At 35.6% G+C, this 19,605-nt stretch overlaps 1 protein-coding gene across 1 annotated transcript in view; it reads right to left on the bottom strand.

Moving 5' to 3' along the window:
- Window positions 1–1,898: 1,898 nt before the first annotated feature.
- Window positions 1,899–19,605, bottom strand: part of zcchc14 (zinc finger, CCHC domain containing 14) — a 66,493-nt gene continuing 48,786 nt past the window's right edge. Inside the window, exons 7-13 of the mRNA XM_056451481.1 lie at window positions 12,390–12,426; window positions 12,022–12,307; window positions 11,737–11,825; window positions 7,693–7,814; window positions 7,424–7,567; window positions 4,792–5,928; window positions 1,899–3,180 (exon numbers count right to left, since the gene is read on the bottom strand). Of these exons, the coding sequence (XP_056307456.1) occupies window positions 3,125–3,180; window positions 4,792–5,928; window positions 7,424–7,567; window positions 7,693–7,814; window positions 11,737–11,825; window positions 12,022–12,307; window positions 12,390–12,426 (1,871 nt within the window). The 3' untranslated portion in view covers window positions 1,899–3,124. The remainder of the gene's footprint in view (window positions 3,181–4,791; window positions 5,929–7,423; window positions 7,568–7,692; window positions 7,815–11,736; window positions 11,826–12,021; window positions 12,308–12,389; window positions 12,427–19,605) is intronic.

Genomic DNA, 19,605 nt, shown 5'->3' with positions numbered 1-19,605 from the left:
AGAATTGCCAACTGGCCCACCTGGAACCAGCGATCTCCTTGCTGTGAGGCAACAGTGCTAACCACTGAGCCACCGTGCTGCCCTTTCTTTTGGTTCTTGTATTACTGAATTCTTTGTTCTATGGATTTAAAATATGAGGGAATGAATAGTAATCGAGAATGGGTGCAGTATTTTGATTAGAAGCAGGGTGCGAATTAGGGGGGGCAGGTTGGGAGCGGGATTGACCCCCCTAATTAATGCTTGGTCAGCTCTTTAATACTGGGAAATAATTTTCTGTGCTCTGTATTTTAAATAATTATGCTAATAATTAAAATACAGATAAAAATATAATTAATAATATAAATATACATTAGACCACAGTTCTATAACGGTTCATACCACTGTGCGTCACATCGTGCCAATAAGTCTGTCAGAAAAAAACTAATTTAACAGTCTGAAACCAGAAGATCTAGAGCCCCAATCGACAACGTAACTGTTCACAAGACTGTTTCTTGAAAAATAGCTGTTTGTTTCTAATTAACAAAAAAAAAAGTCAAAAAAGTTCTAAAGTTTTTAAAAGTAAAGTAAAATTAGATGCATAGTTTGACTTACAGTAACCTCAGCAGTAGCTAATCGCGTACTGTAGGTCAGAATACACAAAATCTTCCACAAAACACTGAAAACTTATAAGTTAGATGCAGTTTTAATAAATACATACATTTGATACACAGAAGGATGTTTTACAAAAACTAACGTTACTGATTATAATGGGTGGTAAAATTTAAGTATGAAAACTATTAAGATATTAGCCTATTATTTCACTTAACTGACCAACAATAATAGCAACAATGATTTCAATTTGACCAACCATGAACACCTTTTGTTCCTCAGAACTTTTTTTGTTCATTCTGCTTGATTTGTTATCATTTTAGCAGTCTAAAGTACTCTAAAGTTTTTTTTTTCCTCGTCTGACCAATTAGTACAGCACAAACAATACAATAATTGGTGATTTGCAGCAGCCACAATCAGCAAATTTGTCATTGTTTACGCTCTATCCCTCCAAAATGGCCGACGACGCATCAAACACTTTAACATTGTTCATTCGCAGAAAAGGAATTCGCTTTAAATGCAGAATAACGTATATTTTAGATAAATATATCAAATTTAGTGCTTTACATTCAAGAAAATGCGATGTGTATTGGTGTCCAGTAAACTGTAAAAGTAATGTACAAATATAACGTCTGCGTTTTGTCCGTTTTCGTTTATGACACAAATACTTACATGTGTAAGTATCCTCAAGAGGTTTTAGAGTTTGTATTCCACTATTCTCCGAGAGTGAGGTCATCAGGATTTTACCATTTTATGTGAGTCAAATGATCATATCTGTACCCATCCATGCTTAGTTCGTCTTCACAGAAACCTGTCAAAATAAGAGTTCAGAAACTGCATGAAGAGAGGCCTTATCAAAATTTCATAGCGCCTTACTACGTGAAATGACAAGGAAAAGCGACAAATATTTAGCATTTTTAAGCTTATCTCTACCAGTACATGCAGATTATTTAAAACAATTTAGAAATTATATATATATATATATATATATATATATATATATATATATATATATATATATATATATATATATATATATATATATATATATATATATATATATAAACAATATATTTATAAATCTTGTGGTGGCACAGTGGCTATATAGTGGCTGGAAGGGCATTTGCTGCATATGCCTGAGTAATTGGCCGCTGGAAGGGCATCCGCTGTGTAAAACATATGTTGGATAAGCTGATGGTTCATTCCGCTGCAGCGACCCCTGAATAAAAGGACTAGCTGAAGGTAAATGAATGATTTGTGATCAAATAAATTGGATGAGCACTATCAAACAATCCACTTGCACAAAAAAATCTCGAAAACCTTTTAATACTTTTTTTATAAAGTGTCAAAATGATACATTAAACAAAAAAAGAATCAACAAACTTCATTAAACATTCAACTCAGAATACAAACATGGCTGCGTCAGCATTGTCAATTTAGGTCAAAAGCTCTCCTGCGATACCAAACATAATACATACAGCATGTAATAATTCATAACCAGGCAACATGCACAGCCAGCAGCCTCAAGATAGTTGTATTTTAAACAAACAAATGTTCAACCAAATGAACGCAGATAATAAATATCACAATTTGTTTTGAAACACATTCGACAATGACAATGGAATGGCATCTACTGGCTAAACAGGCTTTTTTTTTTCCAAGAGTTTTTCAATACTTTTGAGCACTTTGTAACTAGGAAACTATTTATTTATTATTATTATTATTATTATTATTATTAAGATGACACTTGCAGTTTTGGCCCATTGTAAAACATGGAAATGCGATTTGGACATAGCTGTGTGATTCTAATAAAACATTTTCCTATATTACCCAGTTCTAAGTTGATTCATCCGTGAAGCAGTTTTTTGGTTTTTATGAGTATCAATAAAAATACAATTAAAAAGCACAACTTCAGCGGTCTTAAGTGCATTGACTGTATAAACCTTTTTTATTTCAGCGTCACATCGACTTGAAGAGAACAAGTAATACAAAATATGATTCAAAAGTAGCAAACGTTTAGAAAAACCTGGATTACAACAAATGGGATCATACGAAAAACACATGACGATTACAAAGACTTCCTGTAGCCAAAAGCTAAAAAAGTGACTCTCTCCATTTCCACAATTTCCCCTTCTTTTCTGAGTTTCCAGAACAAAAAGAAAGGCAGTCTCATATTCCAAAAGGTGGATGTGTAGTCACACCATGAGCAAAACGACTTTGGCCATCATTGCATATTATTTGGCGAGCAAAATCGGTTTTGCTTCCAAGTGTGCCAAATGTTGACTGATGAGACGAACAGCATGAAGAACACCAAAAAGTGCAGTCTTCTTTAAGCATCCCTTTACAAACATCCACCGTGAGGTGATTTATTTATTTTATTGGCATGAGGTTTTCATCTGACGACGCAACTCATCAAACTTGATCAGTCGATGTTCCTCTAAAGTGATACTGTAACATCTTTGCTCAGCGGCGTCTCACGTCAAGTGTTTTTACACACTGAGGAAGGTGCGGGTCCAAACCAGTTCTTACACATCAGTTAGTCCCCTGAGTCCTGACTGTCTGACTGCGGGGTGTATTTCAGACGAAACGTCCCTGCAAAACAAAACATGTATAGTTTTCATTTAAAGCTTTCATTTAATTAGAAATTTTTTGCAGACAATATTGTACAATAAAAACTATCTGCTTCTAGTCAGTCCTCAATGGTTGCTAGGGTATTGTAAGTGGTTTCTAAGGGTACAATTGCAAAACAATGTGCTTAAGTGTTTTGATTGCAATATGGTCAACACAATTCCTGTTCACACAGATCTGTGAAAATGACTAAAATGCTGTATTATGCCTGCCAGGCCACTAAGTGGCAGTGTAACTTTGTAAAACAAACGCAAAATCCCATACAGTCCAGTAGTTCATCACTGCTGTTCTGGTTCTATTCGCACTTGCTTATAATATGTAATAATATCCATGCACAAGACATCACCGTTATGGGTGTCAAATCTACTGGGGGCATTTTCCAAAGCACTGCTATGCTATTGCTACGTCCACACGCAATCTGTGCGCGCAGAAATCCGCAGATGTTTAGCCCATTGTTTAGTCTATGTATTTACTTGTGTAAATGTGTGTAATTTTAAATTTATTTATTTAGTTTTTAAGTTCATTCAACAAATATTTTTGCGATATAATAGTAATATTAAAATGTTAATATGATTTATTTACAATACAGTTCGTAAAGTAATATTTTCTTTTTATTTAGTAGATATATTATACTAGAAACTTGCTTTGTTTACCAAATAAGTGGATCTAATTGGATTTGCATTGTACACATTAAATAAAAGTAAAAAATGTATTATTTTTATTATTAAATAAATAGTTTTAAGTTATGATACTCCTAAAGTCATTCCGCATAAATCCACAGATTTCTTACAAAATTCAACACAAAAATTGCAAAAAATGTCCGCAGATTCTGTCTGGCCCTAGCTATAGCTAATGTCTATCATTTAAGGCTGATTTATACTTCTGCATCAATCGCACAGGTATGCTCCAGCGCAGCCTTCACGCAGTTGTATAGCCCTCGCCGTGGCTGGCGTCAACGCTGACGCGCACCTCTCAAAAAATGTAACTGCACATCGCAATGATGCATAGCGCAAACTCTGTGATTGGTTGGCTTGGTAGCACTGATGAGTGTGGGCGGGAACAAAAGAACCGCGAACCCCATGGAGCAAGTGTTTACAAGTGTCAGGTCCCGTAAAGGAGCTCCAAATGGAAACTTTTGTTTTGTGTTTACCTTATGATTAATGTTATTGCACGTCTGCCGTTTCCGCCTCTAAATGAGCGAGTTTTACATAAAAACCTCAATGATTGCTAGTGTTTCGGAAGTGTTATTGCAGAGCAACACAAACAGCACGCAAAAGTATAAATACACGACTACGCACATGACAATCACCGTGGGTCACGCCGATCACTTGATGAAGAACTATAAATCAGCCTTTGTGCCTGATTCACACAGGGATTCAGCATCAATGCTTGAAAGAGGGCGTGTCTGAATTTGGGGCTGATGCTGGAGTATTTGCATAAAGTGATCTAATTGGCTGACGCTTCCAACATGCCCACAATTCATTTTGGCAACGCTTGACATCACCCATTCTACGTGACGCTGACACCTCGTGTGAAAGGGGCGTTAAAGTGATTAAAAAAAACACTACTTGTTACCTTGTTGTGCAGAGTCCATTGCTGGCTGTTTACAGTCTTGTGCATGATGCCCACTCAGCCCACAGTTATAGCAAGACACATTCCCTGTTTTCTTATGTCCGGCGCTTCCGTTTCCCATCATTCCATGGGGCTGGTAGACACCGCCTCCTCCCCCAAGAAACCCCTGCACTGGTGGAAGCACAAGATTCTGTTGTGAGTCATGTGATAGGCTGTTGTTGTAAATAGGTGGGGCCACCAACGGGTATGAAAAAGGGGAGGCGGTGCCACTTCCAGTAAGGAGTGGACTAAAATGAAGCAATGGACCTAAAGTGAATACTGATGTTCCTGAAAATGGATGTGGAAAGTACCCGGCGTAGCTTGCCGGAAGTGCCCCATAGGAGCCACAGTTGCCGCTACAACCACAAGAGCTACAAACGCACAAAGAGGAACTGGAGTTAGCACTGTTCGCTTGCACCGAGACGTAGCCGCTATTCTCTGTGGAGGCTGGGCTAGAACAGGGCGTAATTGTGGGTGTATTGTTTACACAGTAAGTGTTGCCAGGTACCGCTGCCATGGGAACACTGTTAGCCGTTGCTATTGGTACTCCACTAACAGATGAGAAGGAGGGTCTGGTGGAGGAACTTGATGACAGACAGGATGATGGGGTGGAGAACGGGTAGGATCCTGTGCGGGGAACTGAAGAAGACACTTGTAGGTGTAAGGGTGGGTGGGAGACGTGGTGGAGGGTGTTAGATGTGGAGGTGAGAGAAGTGCTGGTCTCCACCATGAGACCTGGAGGGGAACGGAGCACAGTAAGTGACCCTCTGGGGCCCGGGATATCTTGGTGCCCCTGAGAACCATCAAGATTCAAACCAGGGAAGATGTTCTCGAGCCGGACACCCACAGGAACCCCAGAACCCATTGGTTTTGGACGTTCTTCTTGACATAATGGGGGTGGACGAGGTTTCCGAGGACAGCTGAGAACTCGGCCTGGAGAGAGGAGGGGAAGAGAGGGTGGAGGTAAACTCATTTGGGAGGGACACAGCGAGGGATCGTTCTGGACCGGGAGGACTTGGGCAGTGGGACGGCTGGGACCTGCAGGATTGAGAAGAAAGCATGACCTCTCTTTCTCTCCAGAATCCAAACAAGACTCCAAACCTGAAAGACAATTTAGATCAAAATTTAACTGATATTTTAGTGATAAATTATAATAATCAGGACACCACAATACATTGTTTAGGCATCACCATTTGCATCATTCATAACAGTCACAGCACAGAATGTGCAATTTCTGGGATCACAGCGAACCAGACACCATGCTTCAGAATGCATGTGGTTTGTGGATTAATTGCCAAGTTTAACCATAATACAGTGTGCCTATTTTAAGGCATTTTACCATGTAAAGCGAGGGTGCCCAATCCTGTTCCTGTAGATTTACCTTCCTGCAGAGTTCTTCTGCAACCTTGATCAAACACACCTATGTGTAATTACCAAGTGCTCCTTCAGATTCTACTTATGCTGCGGTCGCACTAGAGTTTGAGCATGTGAGTCTGTCGTACTGCGCTGTGAAAAGAGGCAGGATTAAACAAGAAGATTAGACATTTAAAAAAGGTCCATATTTAAAATTTCTGTACACTAAGGTCATGTTTTGATCTTCGATTGGTCTCAAGCAATCACTTAATGTGATTTAGCAATTCAGAGTTCACTAAGCTTGAACTTTGCAACGCAGCAAACTGCAAAACTTGTTGCATGAGCCTACATTTCTAATCTTCCGCATTCGCATGCGTCTGAATGGAAGTCTATGGGGCGAAAAGTGCAGTGTGACCACGGCTGTAGTTGGTTTAGTTGTGTTTGATCAGGGACATGATTGGGCACCCCTGGTGTAAACATTCCAAACAAGTTTAAAGCATTCAGGCCCTAAAAGTGTTATTTTCCATTTGATTATTCAATTTCTGTAACTGAATCTTTTCCCCTGATATAAATAATTTTCATGTGTAATACATTTTTGAATTTAGGCAATAATGCTTTTTAATTTTAATTGTCATTAAGTCTGCGTGAGCTAGAAGCTGCTGAGACTTTTATATCAGTATGTTGATGTACTTTCAACTGAATAAGAATATCGAGTAGGGGCGGAGCTTTCTTTTTGCGCATCATTCCCCCATAGCAAACTAACGGTAAAAGGGGTGTGGTTAAGAATATTGTGGGTCAAGCTGTCAAACTGACGTCAACATCGAAGGACCAACATTCCAAAAGCAGAAGCAAATGGTCAGATTTTGATTGAAGAATACCAAAACAAACATTATTTTTCAGTGGATTAACACGTCCTGATTAATTGTTCACCAAAAGAATAAAGTTGTGCACTAGCAAAACAAACATCATACATGTTTAATTCACACTGACTTTAAAATTCACACAATTGTGAAATACACAATTATACACAATAGTGAAATACACAATTATTTTATAGTAAACTGAATACTCTAATTACACTCCAAAAAAGGCCTTATACAAAAGTATTCATACTACAGTGTACTACAGTGTACACACTTTCAGGGTAATGAATGAACCTGAAGCATCTTTAACTATTGCCTCCTTTAAATATCCTTAATTAATTAATTACTTAAAGTATGTAAAAAGAAACACCAGCTCTTACGTCTATGAGGGTCTTTAACCCGGTCAAAGGAAGTGTCACGTGATAAAGGGGTCATTGGACTGGAAGGAGCACTGGAATAGCCTGAGGAGGAACTGCTGTCCCGTGGAATGGGTAATGAGCTGTTTTCCACATCTACCTGTAGCTCTTAACACAAAACACACACACACAAATAATATTGTGAATAGTCCAACAGTCTTTGCATCCTTTAATTAAAAATGACAATGTTTTAAAAAATATTAATGAATTTGATTTCTCAGAAGTGTGTGTACCGGTGCCACTTCCAGGGTGTGCATGTGTCAGGGGTCCGATGTGACTGGAAGGCATCACTCTCGCAACCCCACCACAGGAAACAGGAAACTGAGAAACGACATATCTCTTCTCCAGCTTCTCTCTGATAAAAAATACATAAGACCGTACAATATAAATGGAAGGAATGAATGAAGCATGAACTTCACTTCCCAGCAATGTCACCTAGATGGCGCTGTGTACAAAAACATCCCAGCATACGCAGAAAGCAGAATACTGTCAGTGTATCTTGCCCTGATTAATTACAGTGTGTATCAGTTTACAGATTATCTTCTCCGGTGGTACAAGAGATTTAAGGGTGATTTCTGGAAAATCTGGAAAACTTTTTGAAAAAACTAACTTTAAAATTATATATATTTTAACTGAAGGCTGACACGGTGGCTCAGTGGTTAGCACTGTTGCCTCACAGCAAGAAAGTCCTTGGTTTTAGTCCTAGGTGGGTCAGTTGGCATTTCTGTGTGGAGTTTGCATGTTCTCCCCGTGTTTGCGTGGGTTTCCTCCGGGTGCTCCATTTTCCCCCACATGTCCAAAAACAAGAGGTATAGACGAATTACCTGTTTGTAAACATTCAGAATGTGTGCGCAGCGAGGTTGCAGAAAAAACCAGGAGCGCTAGCATTTACAGCGAGGGAATGACATCCGATGCGGTACAGAGTTTGTTTTTGTCTTAGAAATAAGTTATATTGATTACATATTAAATATATCATTTACATAATACTTTCAGTGGATTATAACTACTTGTCACCCAGTGATAAGCACAGTGATTCGGCAAAATTAACGTTAAAGTGATTGGCGTTCGTCTGACAGGTCCATTTACGATAGCACCCTCCAAATGGATATTGGATAAGACGAAATGACCAAGCATCCAGCCCAAAATATACATCTTCATGAAACTCCAAGTGATTTTACAAGGGAGAAGTTACAGGCCTACAAGTCTTTGGATGCCGACAATTTTGTTTTGTGTGGTCATGTGCAAGAAATAATGTTCCAGGATTACCAGATTCAAAACTTTGTAGTGCTAAAAACCGAGGTTCTGCCTAGCCAAAGACAAGAAAAGAAGACGGGACTATACAGCCTGGGTAATCACCAACAAGCAAAACAACTGCATTCTGACAGCGAATTGCACCTGTACGGCAGGGTATGTGAACTTACACTTTCACGTTTCATTCTTAGCATTCAGTATCCGTAGTTTAATTAACCATACGTAACTGTTTTTGCTGAAATCATTGCTGCAATCAAAAAAGAGTAATGTGTATGATTCAGCGTAGCGTGAACTGACCTGATATAACATGAGAACTGCAGAGTTGAGCATTTTTAAATAGGTCCTCACTTCTTTCAGCTCCCTTTTAGCCAAAGACGCCTGCAGTTGGCATTAAAAGCAGTGTGGTGTACAGTAATTTGCCATCCTACAGCACAGCACGACATGTTTGCTATTGCAACCTGTCTCTTTTTGCAACCGGGAACCCGTGTGACGTAGGTTGGTAATTCGTCTATAGGTGAATTGAATAAACTAAATTGGCAGTAGTGTATGTGTGTGAATGCGTGTGTATGGGTGTTTCCCAGTAATGAGTTGCAGCTGGAAGGGCATTCGCCGTGTAAAACATATGTTGAATAACTTGGCGGTTCATTCCGCTGTGGTGATGAATAAAGGGACTAAGCCGAAGGAAAATGAATGAATGAATTAATTAATTAATATTTTAACTGAAGCAATAGACCCAATTGGTAAAGTGGACTTAAAGGGTTATATTTGGAGTTTTTATTTCAAATCAAACAACCAAAAAAGCTGTTTATGAACAGTTTATGAAGTCTCAAATCCCAAAATCGGGAAAAATAAATAAAAATGTTTCAATGTGGACTAAAAATAAACACTTTAACTTTTAGTGCAGAAACATTCATTAATTCATTCATTTTCCTTCGGCTTCATCCCTTTATTCATCGGGGGTCACCACAGAGGAATGAACCGCCAACTTATCCAACATATGTTTTACGTAGCGGATGCCCTTCCAGCTGCAACCCAGTACTGGGAAACATCCATACATACTCATACACAGACTCATACACTACGGTCAATTTAGTTTATTCAATTCTCCTTTAGTGCATGTCATTGGACTGAGGGGAAAACCGAAGCACCAAGAGGAAAACACAGGGAGAACATGCAAACTCCACACAGAAATGCCCAGATGAGACTCAAACCAGCGGCCTTCATGCTATGAGGCGACAGTGCTAACCACCTTGTTGCCCTCAATGAAGAACATTTATTTGTAAATGAGACCCATGACCTGGTATAGCCTTGCATTTGTTGCTGTTTCCAGGCATGGAAAACCTCCCGAGGATCATTTGCGGTTATCTGCTTGATATATCAGTTCACAAAGCTCTACCAGAGCATTGGAAACTCGCTGATCTGAGAAATGGAAAAAGAATTAGAACGCTGTGTTTTCACCAAGAAATAATGAATGGCTCCACTTCTGTGGTGACACTGAACTTTCAATACCAAACTCTTATCTGAACCAAGTTATCTTGCCCCGGAATCACACAAGTTGTCCATTTACCAACACGGCCTGATAAAAGCTTGAGATTTCACAAACTGTTGAAATGTGACAAAAATGAGTAAACTAAACCATCGAAGAGGTAGTGTTCAAATATTGGTTATAGGGCTAAACAATATATCGTTTGAGCATCGAAATCTCAATGTGTGTACCTACAATAGTGACATCGCAGGATTAGATTATTTAGTAAAGATAAAAAGATAAAGATATTATTATTTTTTTATTATTATTTGTACATTGATGACCATATCATTTTACATTTGATTGTTCATTTGAAGCACTGTTTATATCTTTATTTGTTTTTGCTTGTAATTTATTGTACTTTATGCAGATGCACTGGACATAGACTTGATCATCCTAGTTGATCTAAATTAATGAAATTTTTCCAAACAGAGGCGTTTTTCTTTTTCATGATGAAAAACGGAAAAGTAAAATTAAAAAATTATTTGATTTTCATTTTTTATTTCGCAAGACAAAAAATAAAATCACCAGAAAACAAAAACGAATAAAGGCTTGATTTTTTATACATTCTGAAACCAGACAGGCTGTGTCTGATAGAATTCTAAACATAGGTTTCTATCAGGGTACACACAACGGTGCTTCAAGTCGGCGGCTGTCCGCGGCGCCCAGCTACAATTCGGGACACTTCATGTTTCTGCCGCACCACAGAGTGCCATCTGAATAGTTTCATTTTAAATAACATCCTTAGTCAAAGTTAATTCAGTGTGCGTGGTTATTAGTCTCGGTGTACAAGCTCGCCACTGTAAACTAGCACGCAGTTGGCTATAAAACTATACAAAGACACAAATGATTTTGTAGTCTCTGCTTGGTCTGTGTCCGAGTCGTACATGTACGGCTGAATGCTGGTCCTCTCACTCATGTTGCTTCTCTCTGTCTGCCTGTCTGTTGCCAAACACAGAGCGGGGGAGCTCTTGGCTCCGCCCCCTTATTAAGTTGGGCGGGAAGTCAAAACTAATTTTCATATGAAGCAACACGCCCCTAAAACAGTGAGCTGTGGACACGCCCCCAAAATAACATTTTTTAACACATTATAATAAACAATCTGAACTGTGTTTTGAACTGAAACTAAACTAGCACACTCAGAAGAACCATATTAATATTAAATCATAAAAAAGGGGTAAACTATGTGCCCTTTAAACCTTGTTGTTGACAACAAAAGAAGATATTTTGTTGGGTTTTTTTACTGTGGAAGTCAATAAGCGCCAGCAATATATTTTTATGTGTTCAACAGAAGAAAGAAACTCAAATAGGTTTAATTTTGTGGTAAACTATCCTTTTAACTGTACCACCTGACTTCTGATCACATGGTACATAGCTGTAAATTCCCAGTTGACAAGTTACCTCGTAGCTGAACTCTTTTACGAGTTAGGTTGTTGCAATTATGGTAATTATGAATGCACTTCTTAATCCTGACACATTGTGTCACCCAAAGCAAACTCACTTCTGAAGCTCCAGCTGAGTCTTTAGTTTCTTCTTGGCCCCCTGAGTTAGGTCGTACTTGTTTAGATCCTCTTCTGTGAGCGCGAGGAACTGTGAGTGAATAAAGAGATCAGCATTTAGATCAACTGCAGTGGGAGAGATATCAGGGTCAAAAAGAAAATATGTTTTCTTTGGCTGTAATATCTGAAATCCCTTCCCAAAACATATCCTTCAATATCCAACCCTCTGTGGACACCTTGGCAATTGTTGTAGAGGGTTGTTTTCTGTGACACTTTCAGTTTCATACCTCCTCCATAGTGAGCTGTTTGAAGACAGGGTAGTATTTGTGCAGGCGCAGTTTGCGGAGCCAGTCCAGGATGCCGTTCTGCTCTGGACTAGGCTGTTGTGGTTGGGCCGCAGGGTTTGAGAGGTGCGTCTGTGGTGTATTGGCATCATTGATGGGCACAGCAGCACCAGGAAGGATGGCGACTGCTGTCTGTGGAGGGAGAGGTGGCAGGTGGGCAGGGGAGCTCTGCTGAAGGGGTGTGTGGATACTCAGGACAGGCTGGATGCTGGCCACACCACAAATAGGCCTGGAAAAGAGCGAGAGAGGATTTATGGGTAGAGAAGGAGAGATGTGGGATTGTTTGAGTTAATAGGTAGTTAAAAACTCACCGACTAGCTCCTCTATACTGGAGCAAACAGCTCAGATCTGGAAATGGTGGAAGGGATGAAATTTGATGAAAGTTGGCATGAAATCAACATGCAGTATTGTTGTTTTTATTGGAATTTTGTAGTATTAATTTAACCGTGCACATCATTATTTTTGTTCAATTAAATTAAATAACTATTCTAGGGCGGAATTAATCTTTCACTTGCAAGAAATCCACCAATAGTAAACCACAAGCATCCAATTGACTCTTAATAGATGAAACAATGTCCTTCTCACATTTTTTTTCTTGTTTAAGAAACCATTTTGCTCGGATTTATATCACAATGGGGGAAAAAAGGCTAGCGCAACTTCACTTTTATGTTGATTTCAAGAAGTAAACGTTGGTTTGAAATGAAAAAATAGACGATAAAATGTCAAAAAAGTAACATTTCAAATCTGCAGTTGCAATCAGAATTATTAAACCCCCTGAATTATCAGCCCCCCTGTTTATTTTTCCCCCAATTTCTGTTTAACGAAGAGAAGATTTCTTCAACACATTTCTAAACATAATAGTTTTAATAACTCATTTCTAATAACTGATTTTTTTTTTTCTTTGCCATGATGACAGTAAATAATATTTGACTAGATATTTTTCAAGACGCTTTTATACAGCTTAAAGTGACATTTAAAGGCTTAACTAGGTTAATTAGGTTAACTAGGCAGGTTTGGGTAAGTTATTGTATAATGATGGTTTGTTCTGTAGACCATCGAAAAAATATATAGCTTAAAGGGGCTAATAATAATGACCTTAAAATGTTTTTTAAAAAATTAAAAACTGCTTTTATTCTAGCTGAAATAAAACAAATAAGACTTTCTAAAGAAGAAAAAATATTATCAGACATACTGTGAAAATTTCCTTGCTCTGTTAAACACTATTTGGGAAATATTTAAAAAAGAAATTATTCAAAGGGGGTTTAATAATTCTGATTGCAACTGTAAATGAAAAACTGTAATAGTTGTAATTATTGTAGATACAAAATATTTTTTTTTCCATTTAGGACCTTTAAAATGCATTTTAAAATTGACTTTTTAACTAAATCAAAATATAAAATCCATTTATCAATTATTTATTAAAAATAAATATGATTTATATAAAAAAAAGTTGCCTGATTGAGAACAGAACATTTTTTCTTGAAATTGGAAGTGTTTTAGGACAATTAAGCATATTTTGCCCCAAATGTTACATACAAAAATGTTTCTGACTGATTATGAAAATACAAAATACAGATGCAGAACAGTTTTATGTTTTTCGATATTTTTATATATATATATATATATATATATATATATATATATATATATATATATATATATATATATATATATATATATATATATATATATTGCTTTTATTTACATTTAAATAGAAGTGTTGTTATTGTACTGTGTCCCTGCTGCTTTGTACTCTATCTGCTTTTTATGTTGCCTCTTGGCCAGGTCATCACTGTAAATGAGAACTGGTTTTCAATAGACTTACCGGGTTAAATAAAGGTTATTATTATTTATTTAACAAATATATTTAATTTTCACTTTGTTTTTTGGGATGAACAATGAATACACATAGATTTTGACAGGTTTTGTTAGCTTTAATGCAATCCTGTTATAAATATTGTTAATCAGACAACACAACACTTATTTTTTTTCTTACAATGACTAATCTCATCCTTTGTACTGTATTCAGAGTTTTCCCTCCCCATGAGCCCAATTCAAGTCTGAACATTTTCAAAGCTATAAAGCTGAATCTGATTGACCATTTGCACTAGTGGTGTAACGGATCACAAATCTCATGGTTCGGATTAGATTGTGGTTTTTTAGTCATGGATCGGACCATTTTTCGGATCAGCCAAAAAGGGGAAGAGACACTATACTGCAAGACACTTTTGGTTTTAACAAACAGAACTTAGAACCTTTAATTTTTTCTTAAATAAAATGAAGAAATAATCAGCTGAATAAAAATAAATAGGAAAATATTCAGTACTGTGGAAAATTCACTGTTACTGTTGCTGATAACGCTAAATGTAGCAATCTAACATTATAATTTGTACAACCCATATTTATTTTTAGTCTCATTTTCAATAAATGATTCAGTTACTCACTCATAAAACTTCATGTTGCATTGCTAGATGGATCATTTTTGAAGAATTATATTTTTGACGTGAGTTTGTCGCCACCTATTGGTTAAATAATGTAATTGCTACATACAACTTTTATTTTTGAGCGTCTTTAAATGCATATGACAGTGTTTTTAATCTTTACCATAAACATCAGTGGTTAAATCTAAACTATGAACTGTTATCCTAGTACTTCTGTGTTATTTGACTGTTTGTAAACTAAAGACTAAAGACAAACACAGATTTGAATGCAGCAATTCTAAGGATTAATAAACATATGCAAATCACCATCATTTATAATTTATGTTGCGTGGGTGTTGAGATCCTGATCTTTTAGTGATTAATCGTGCAGCTTACACTGAATGCATTGATGCAGGCGAAACAAGTAGTGACAGAAAACACCTTTAATAACCTAAGAAACCCACCACATCCCGAATAACCTACCACAACTTCTTCCGTCATCATTATATTTTACAGGAAAACCTAAATGCTTTCATATATATGATCTGAATGACGCGAGAGGCGATCTCTCAGCAATCGTTACAAATTTAGTAATCTACCAATATAATCTACCAGTAAAATAAAAATATAGCCAATTTAATCTACCAGTAAAAAATTTATTAATCCATGGGTCACATGTGTTCCAAACAGTGAGTTGTGATCCGTTACAGCCCTAGTTTGCACTAATATCCCTACAAATACAGCTGTAAACAACAGTAATATTAACAACAACTGCCTTCCCAATGGTCTTTGTTTACTGCTGTCACTTGTTGTTTTTGATGCTCAAACTTACATATGCATGGATATTAAACAAAATGAATCCTCAATAAATCAGAATTGCAATTATTTCTATGCAAAGGGGGTTTCCGTCTCCCTTCCCCCAACACTAAAAATAACTCCACTGACACACATCTAGGTTCTAGTGGCCTTTGCTCCTATTAATAGTTCTCCATGATGAGGTCACTACTGAAGACTTCCAGCACAAGCAGGTCAAATCAAATCAAACCCCCCTCTGAGCTGAAACAAATGCAGTTTTCCCCAAACACAGTAGGCATGCTTGCATTACCTTTCAAATTGCACAAATTTAAAATAAGCCAAACGGAAACGTGACTATTTTTATGACAAAAAAGTTCGTTTTTTTTTCACATTTACAGGTCACTTCACATACATAAGTCACATGATCATTCTTTTAATTCCACATGAACTATTTCTAGATATTACTCTTTTCTATACTCTAATATCTCTGGACTTGTGAACACAGCGGCACATAGGTGGGAGGAAGACCTGTGTAATGTTTAGTTTATATAGATGATGACTGGCAAGAGGCTTTGAGGAGTATCAGATCCACTTTTATTTGTAGTCGACTTAGAGAGACTCAATAGAAGATTTTACGCAGGCTGCATATAACGCCAGTTTTATTGAATAAAATGGATCCTTCTATACCAGCTCTTTGTGTTAAGTGTTATACAGAGCTAGGGACATACTTTCATCGCTTCTGGAAGTTTGTTGCGTATGAAATTAGCACAATTTTTAAGATCAAATAAAAAAAAAAACTCCTTTTTGGAACTCCCTTCTTAAACACAAGCAATGTCATTGACCCTTGACACAAAGGGTTATAAATTGTTAGATAAACTGCTACTTGTGGCAAGAAAATGCATTGGTAACACTTTATAATAACTATCATCTATTAAGCATTAGCAAATAGTTAAATCATTATCTGTTAAGCATTAACTTTACATTAATCGACGTTAGTAGGCAGTGTTTTAAATGCTGTATTCTTGACTTATTAGCACATTTATAATGTGATTAATGATTGTATTTTCATACATTATTGCTGATTAATTTTTCAGTATCACTGATATTATTTACAAATATTATTTTACAAACCATTTAAGAGTAGTTAGGGGGTTTTAGAATCATTCAGCATGCGTTAGTAAATGATTAACAACCTCTTTAAATCAACATTTATCTATTTTATTATTCAGGCATATAGTAATGGTTACTATGTATGTTAATAAATGCTTTATTAACTCAACTTCATGTAGTTTTGTTACCTCATCCTAAGTGAGAGCTATTTATGCTTTATAAATCCCTAATAAATGACAATTAAAGGCTCGGTATCAAATGAATAATAAATGTTTACAGTCTTATCTAAAAAAAAAAAAAATCACTGTAAACTTTAAACAGGAGTGTCAAAATACAATTAGCAATAAATACATTTAAATAAAATCGGATGAAACAACAACAATATATTTATTTAACAATATATTTTGATAAGTTTATTATCAAAGTTTAAACTGTACAGTAGTTTTATTTTACATAAGATTGCAAAGATTTAATTTTCACTTAATGCAGTTTAATTTGTGTATTTTCAAACAACCAGAAATGAATAAAAAGTCATTTTTTTATTTTTTTCCTTTTTAGAATATAACTGAGCCTTTAATTGTCATTTATAAGGGATTTATAAAGCATAAATAGTCCTCACTTTAAATTAGGTCACAAAACTGGATGAAGTTGAGTTAATAAAGCATTTATTAACATGCAAATTAACTATTACTATATGCCTGAATAATAAGATATATGAAAGTTGATTTGAATAGTTTATTAATCATTTACTTACCCATTCTGAATGATCTTAAAATACCACTAACTTTTTATTACTAAATTCAGTATCACATTATTTACAAAGTAGTTGTTCAAGAAAAGTTAATCAGTAATTATGTATGAAAATACAATCATTAAGCACGTTATAAATGTGCTTGTAAGTCAAGAATACAGCACTTGTAGCTGTATTTATAAACTGCTTACTAACATCTATTAATGTAGAGTTAATGCTTAACAGATGATGATTTATCTATTGGCTAATGCTTAATAGATGATTCAAAGTGTGTAGTTATAATAAAATGCATCCTTATTGGATGGATAACAAACACTCCCCCCTCTGTGACCCAGTGGTACAGAGAGATTTTTGCAGTTTTGCCCTATGAGAAGCTTGCAGCTGTGCTTAATGATAACATACAGAGTTTTCAAAATATATGGTCTCCTTTTATAGATCACCTGCCCTCACACGTGAGAGAAATGGATTTGTGTGTCTATTAGGTTTTTTTTGGAGGAGGAGGGTTGTCGGAAGCTCACAGGGAATGGTCTTTTTGTTGTTTGTTTGTTATTTTTGTTGTTATTGTTTTTTTTCTCTTTTGTTTTGTTCTAATGTTCTTTTTTTTTTTTTAAATAACATGTACATATTATAGGATTGTGGAAAATATACAGTTGAAGTCAGAATTATTAGCCCCCCTTTGAATTTTTTTTCTTTTTATATATTTCCCAAATTATGTTTAACAGAGCAAGGAAATGTTCACAGTATGTCTAATAATATTTTTTCTTCTGGAGAAAGTCTTATTTGCTTTACTTCGGCTAGAATAAAAGCAGTTTTTAAAATTTAAAAAAACATTTTAAGGTCAAAATTATTAGCCCCTTTAAGCTATATTTTTTAGATAGTCTACAGAACAAACCATCATTATACAATAACTTGCCTAATTACCCTAACCTGCCTAGTTAACCTGATTAACCTAGTTAATCCTTTAAATGTCACTTTAAGCTGTATAGAAGTGTCTTGAAAAATATCTAGTAAAATATTATTTACTGTCATCATGGCAAAGATAAAATAAATCAGTTATTAGAGATGTGTTATTAAAACTATTATGTTTAGAAATGTGTTGAAAAAATCTTCTCTCCAGTAAACAGAAATTTTGGGAAAAAAATAAACAGGGGGGCTGATAATTATGTCTTCAACTGTATGTGTTTTATGTGCCTTTCCGAGGACTTTGTGACACCAATATTAGTTCTTATAGATGGTATAATGTTTACATTTTTACCTCCATCTATCTATTGACTTATTTACATATTTTCCTATTTTTAAGAATTACTATAATTCCTATAAACCCATTGTACATTTTGGTAAAACATACCTTTGATTATGTCTGTAAAAGCACATTGTACATTCATTCTGATAACCTTAAATAAACATGTTACAGAATAAATAAATAAATAAATAAATAAATAAATAAATAAATAAATAAATAAATAAATAAATAAATAAATAAATAAATAAACTCCACATGAGTTGTTATGTTGGTGTACTTCCAACTGAAATGGAATACCGAGCTTTTTTATGCGAATCATTCCCTCATGGCAAACTAATAGTAAAGGAATATTTTGAATTAAGAATTGAAAAGGTTTCAGTAAATTATCTTGCATGGATTAATTGTTCACCTACAGTATACTGTAACACTGTGCACTAGCACAATCCATTTGGATTTCACACAAACTTCTATCACAAATAATGGTTGTAGCATTGGCTGTAATGTAAGCAAATTAGGTACAGTTGCAGTAAGAATTATTAGCCCTTCTGAATTATTTGCACACCCCTATATATTTATTTCCCCAATTTCTGTTCAACAGGAAAAGCTTTTTCAACACATTTCTAAACATAATAGTTTTAATAACTCATTTCTAATAACTGATTTATTTTATCTTTGCCATGATGACAGTACATTATATTTAACTAGATATTTATCAAGATACTAGTATTCAGATTAAAGTGACATTTAAAGGCTTAATGGGTTAATTTGGCAAGTCATTGCATAATGATGGTTTGTTCTGTAGACAATTGAAAACAAATATATAATATTGCTAATAATATTGACCTTAAAATGGTTTTTAGAAATGATTGTAGTCAAAATTAAACAAATAAGACTTAAATAAGAAAAAATATGATAGGAAATACTGTGAAAAATTCCTTGCTCTGTTAAACATAATTTGAAAAAACTTCACAGGAGGGCTTTAAGAAGTCATTTTGACTTCAATTGTGTAACCATGAGTTTTTTTGAATGACTTATCAAAAAAGGACGAATATTATTTGCATAATACTTGGTTAATGAAAACACCATCATTTCACAATTTAAAGAGCCCATATTATACATGAAATAGGGTCATATTTAGGTTGTAAGGGTCTCCAACAACAGTCTAATATGCATGCAAGGTCATAAAACACTTTGATGGTCTTATAATC

This window comes from Danio aesculapii, chromosome 25, assembly GCF_903798145.1.
Source record: "Danio aesculapii chromosome 25, fDanAes4.1, whole genome shotgun sequence".
NCBI classification, from domain to species: domain Eukaryota; kingdom Metazoa; phylum Chordata; class Actinopteri; order Cypriniformes; family Danionidae; genus Danio; species Danio aesculapii.
Note: the sequence above shows the minus strand (reverse complement) of the source record. Positions and strands in the feature narration are given on the sequence as shown.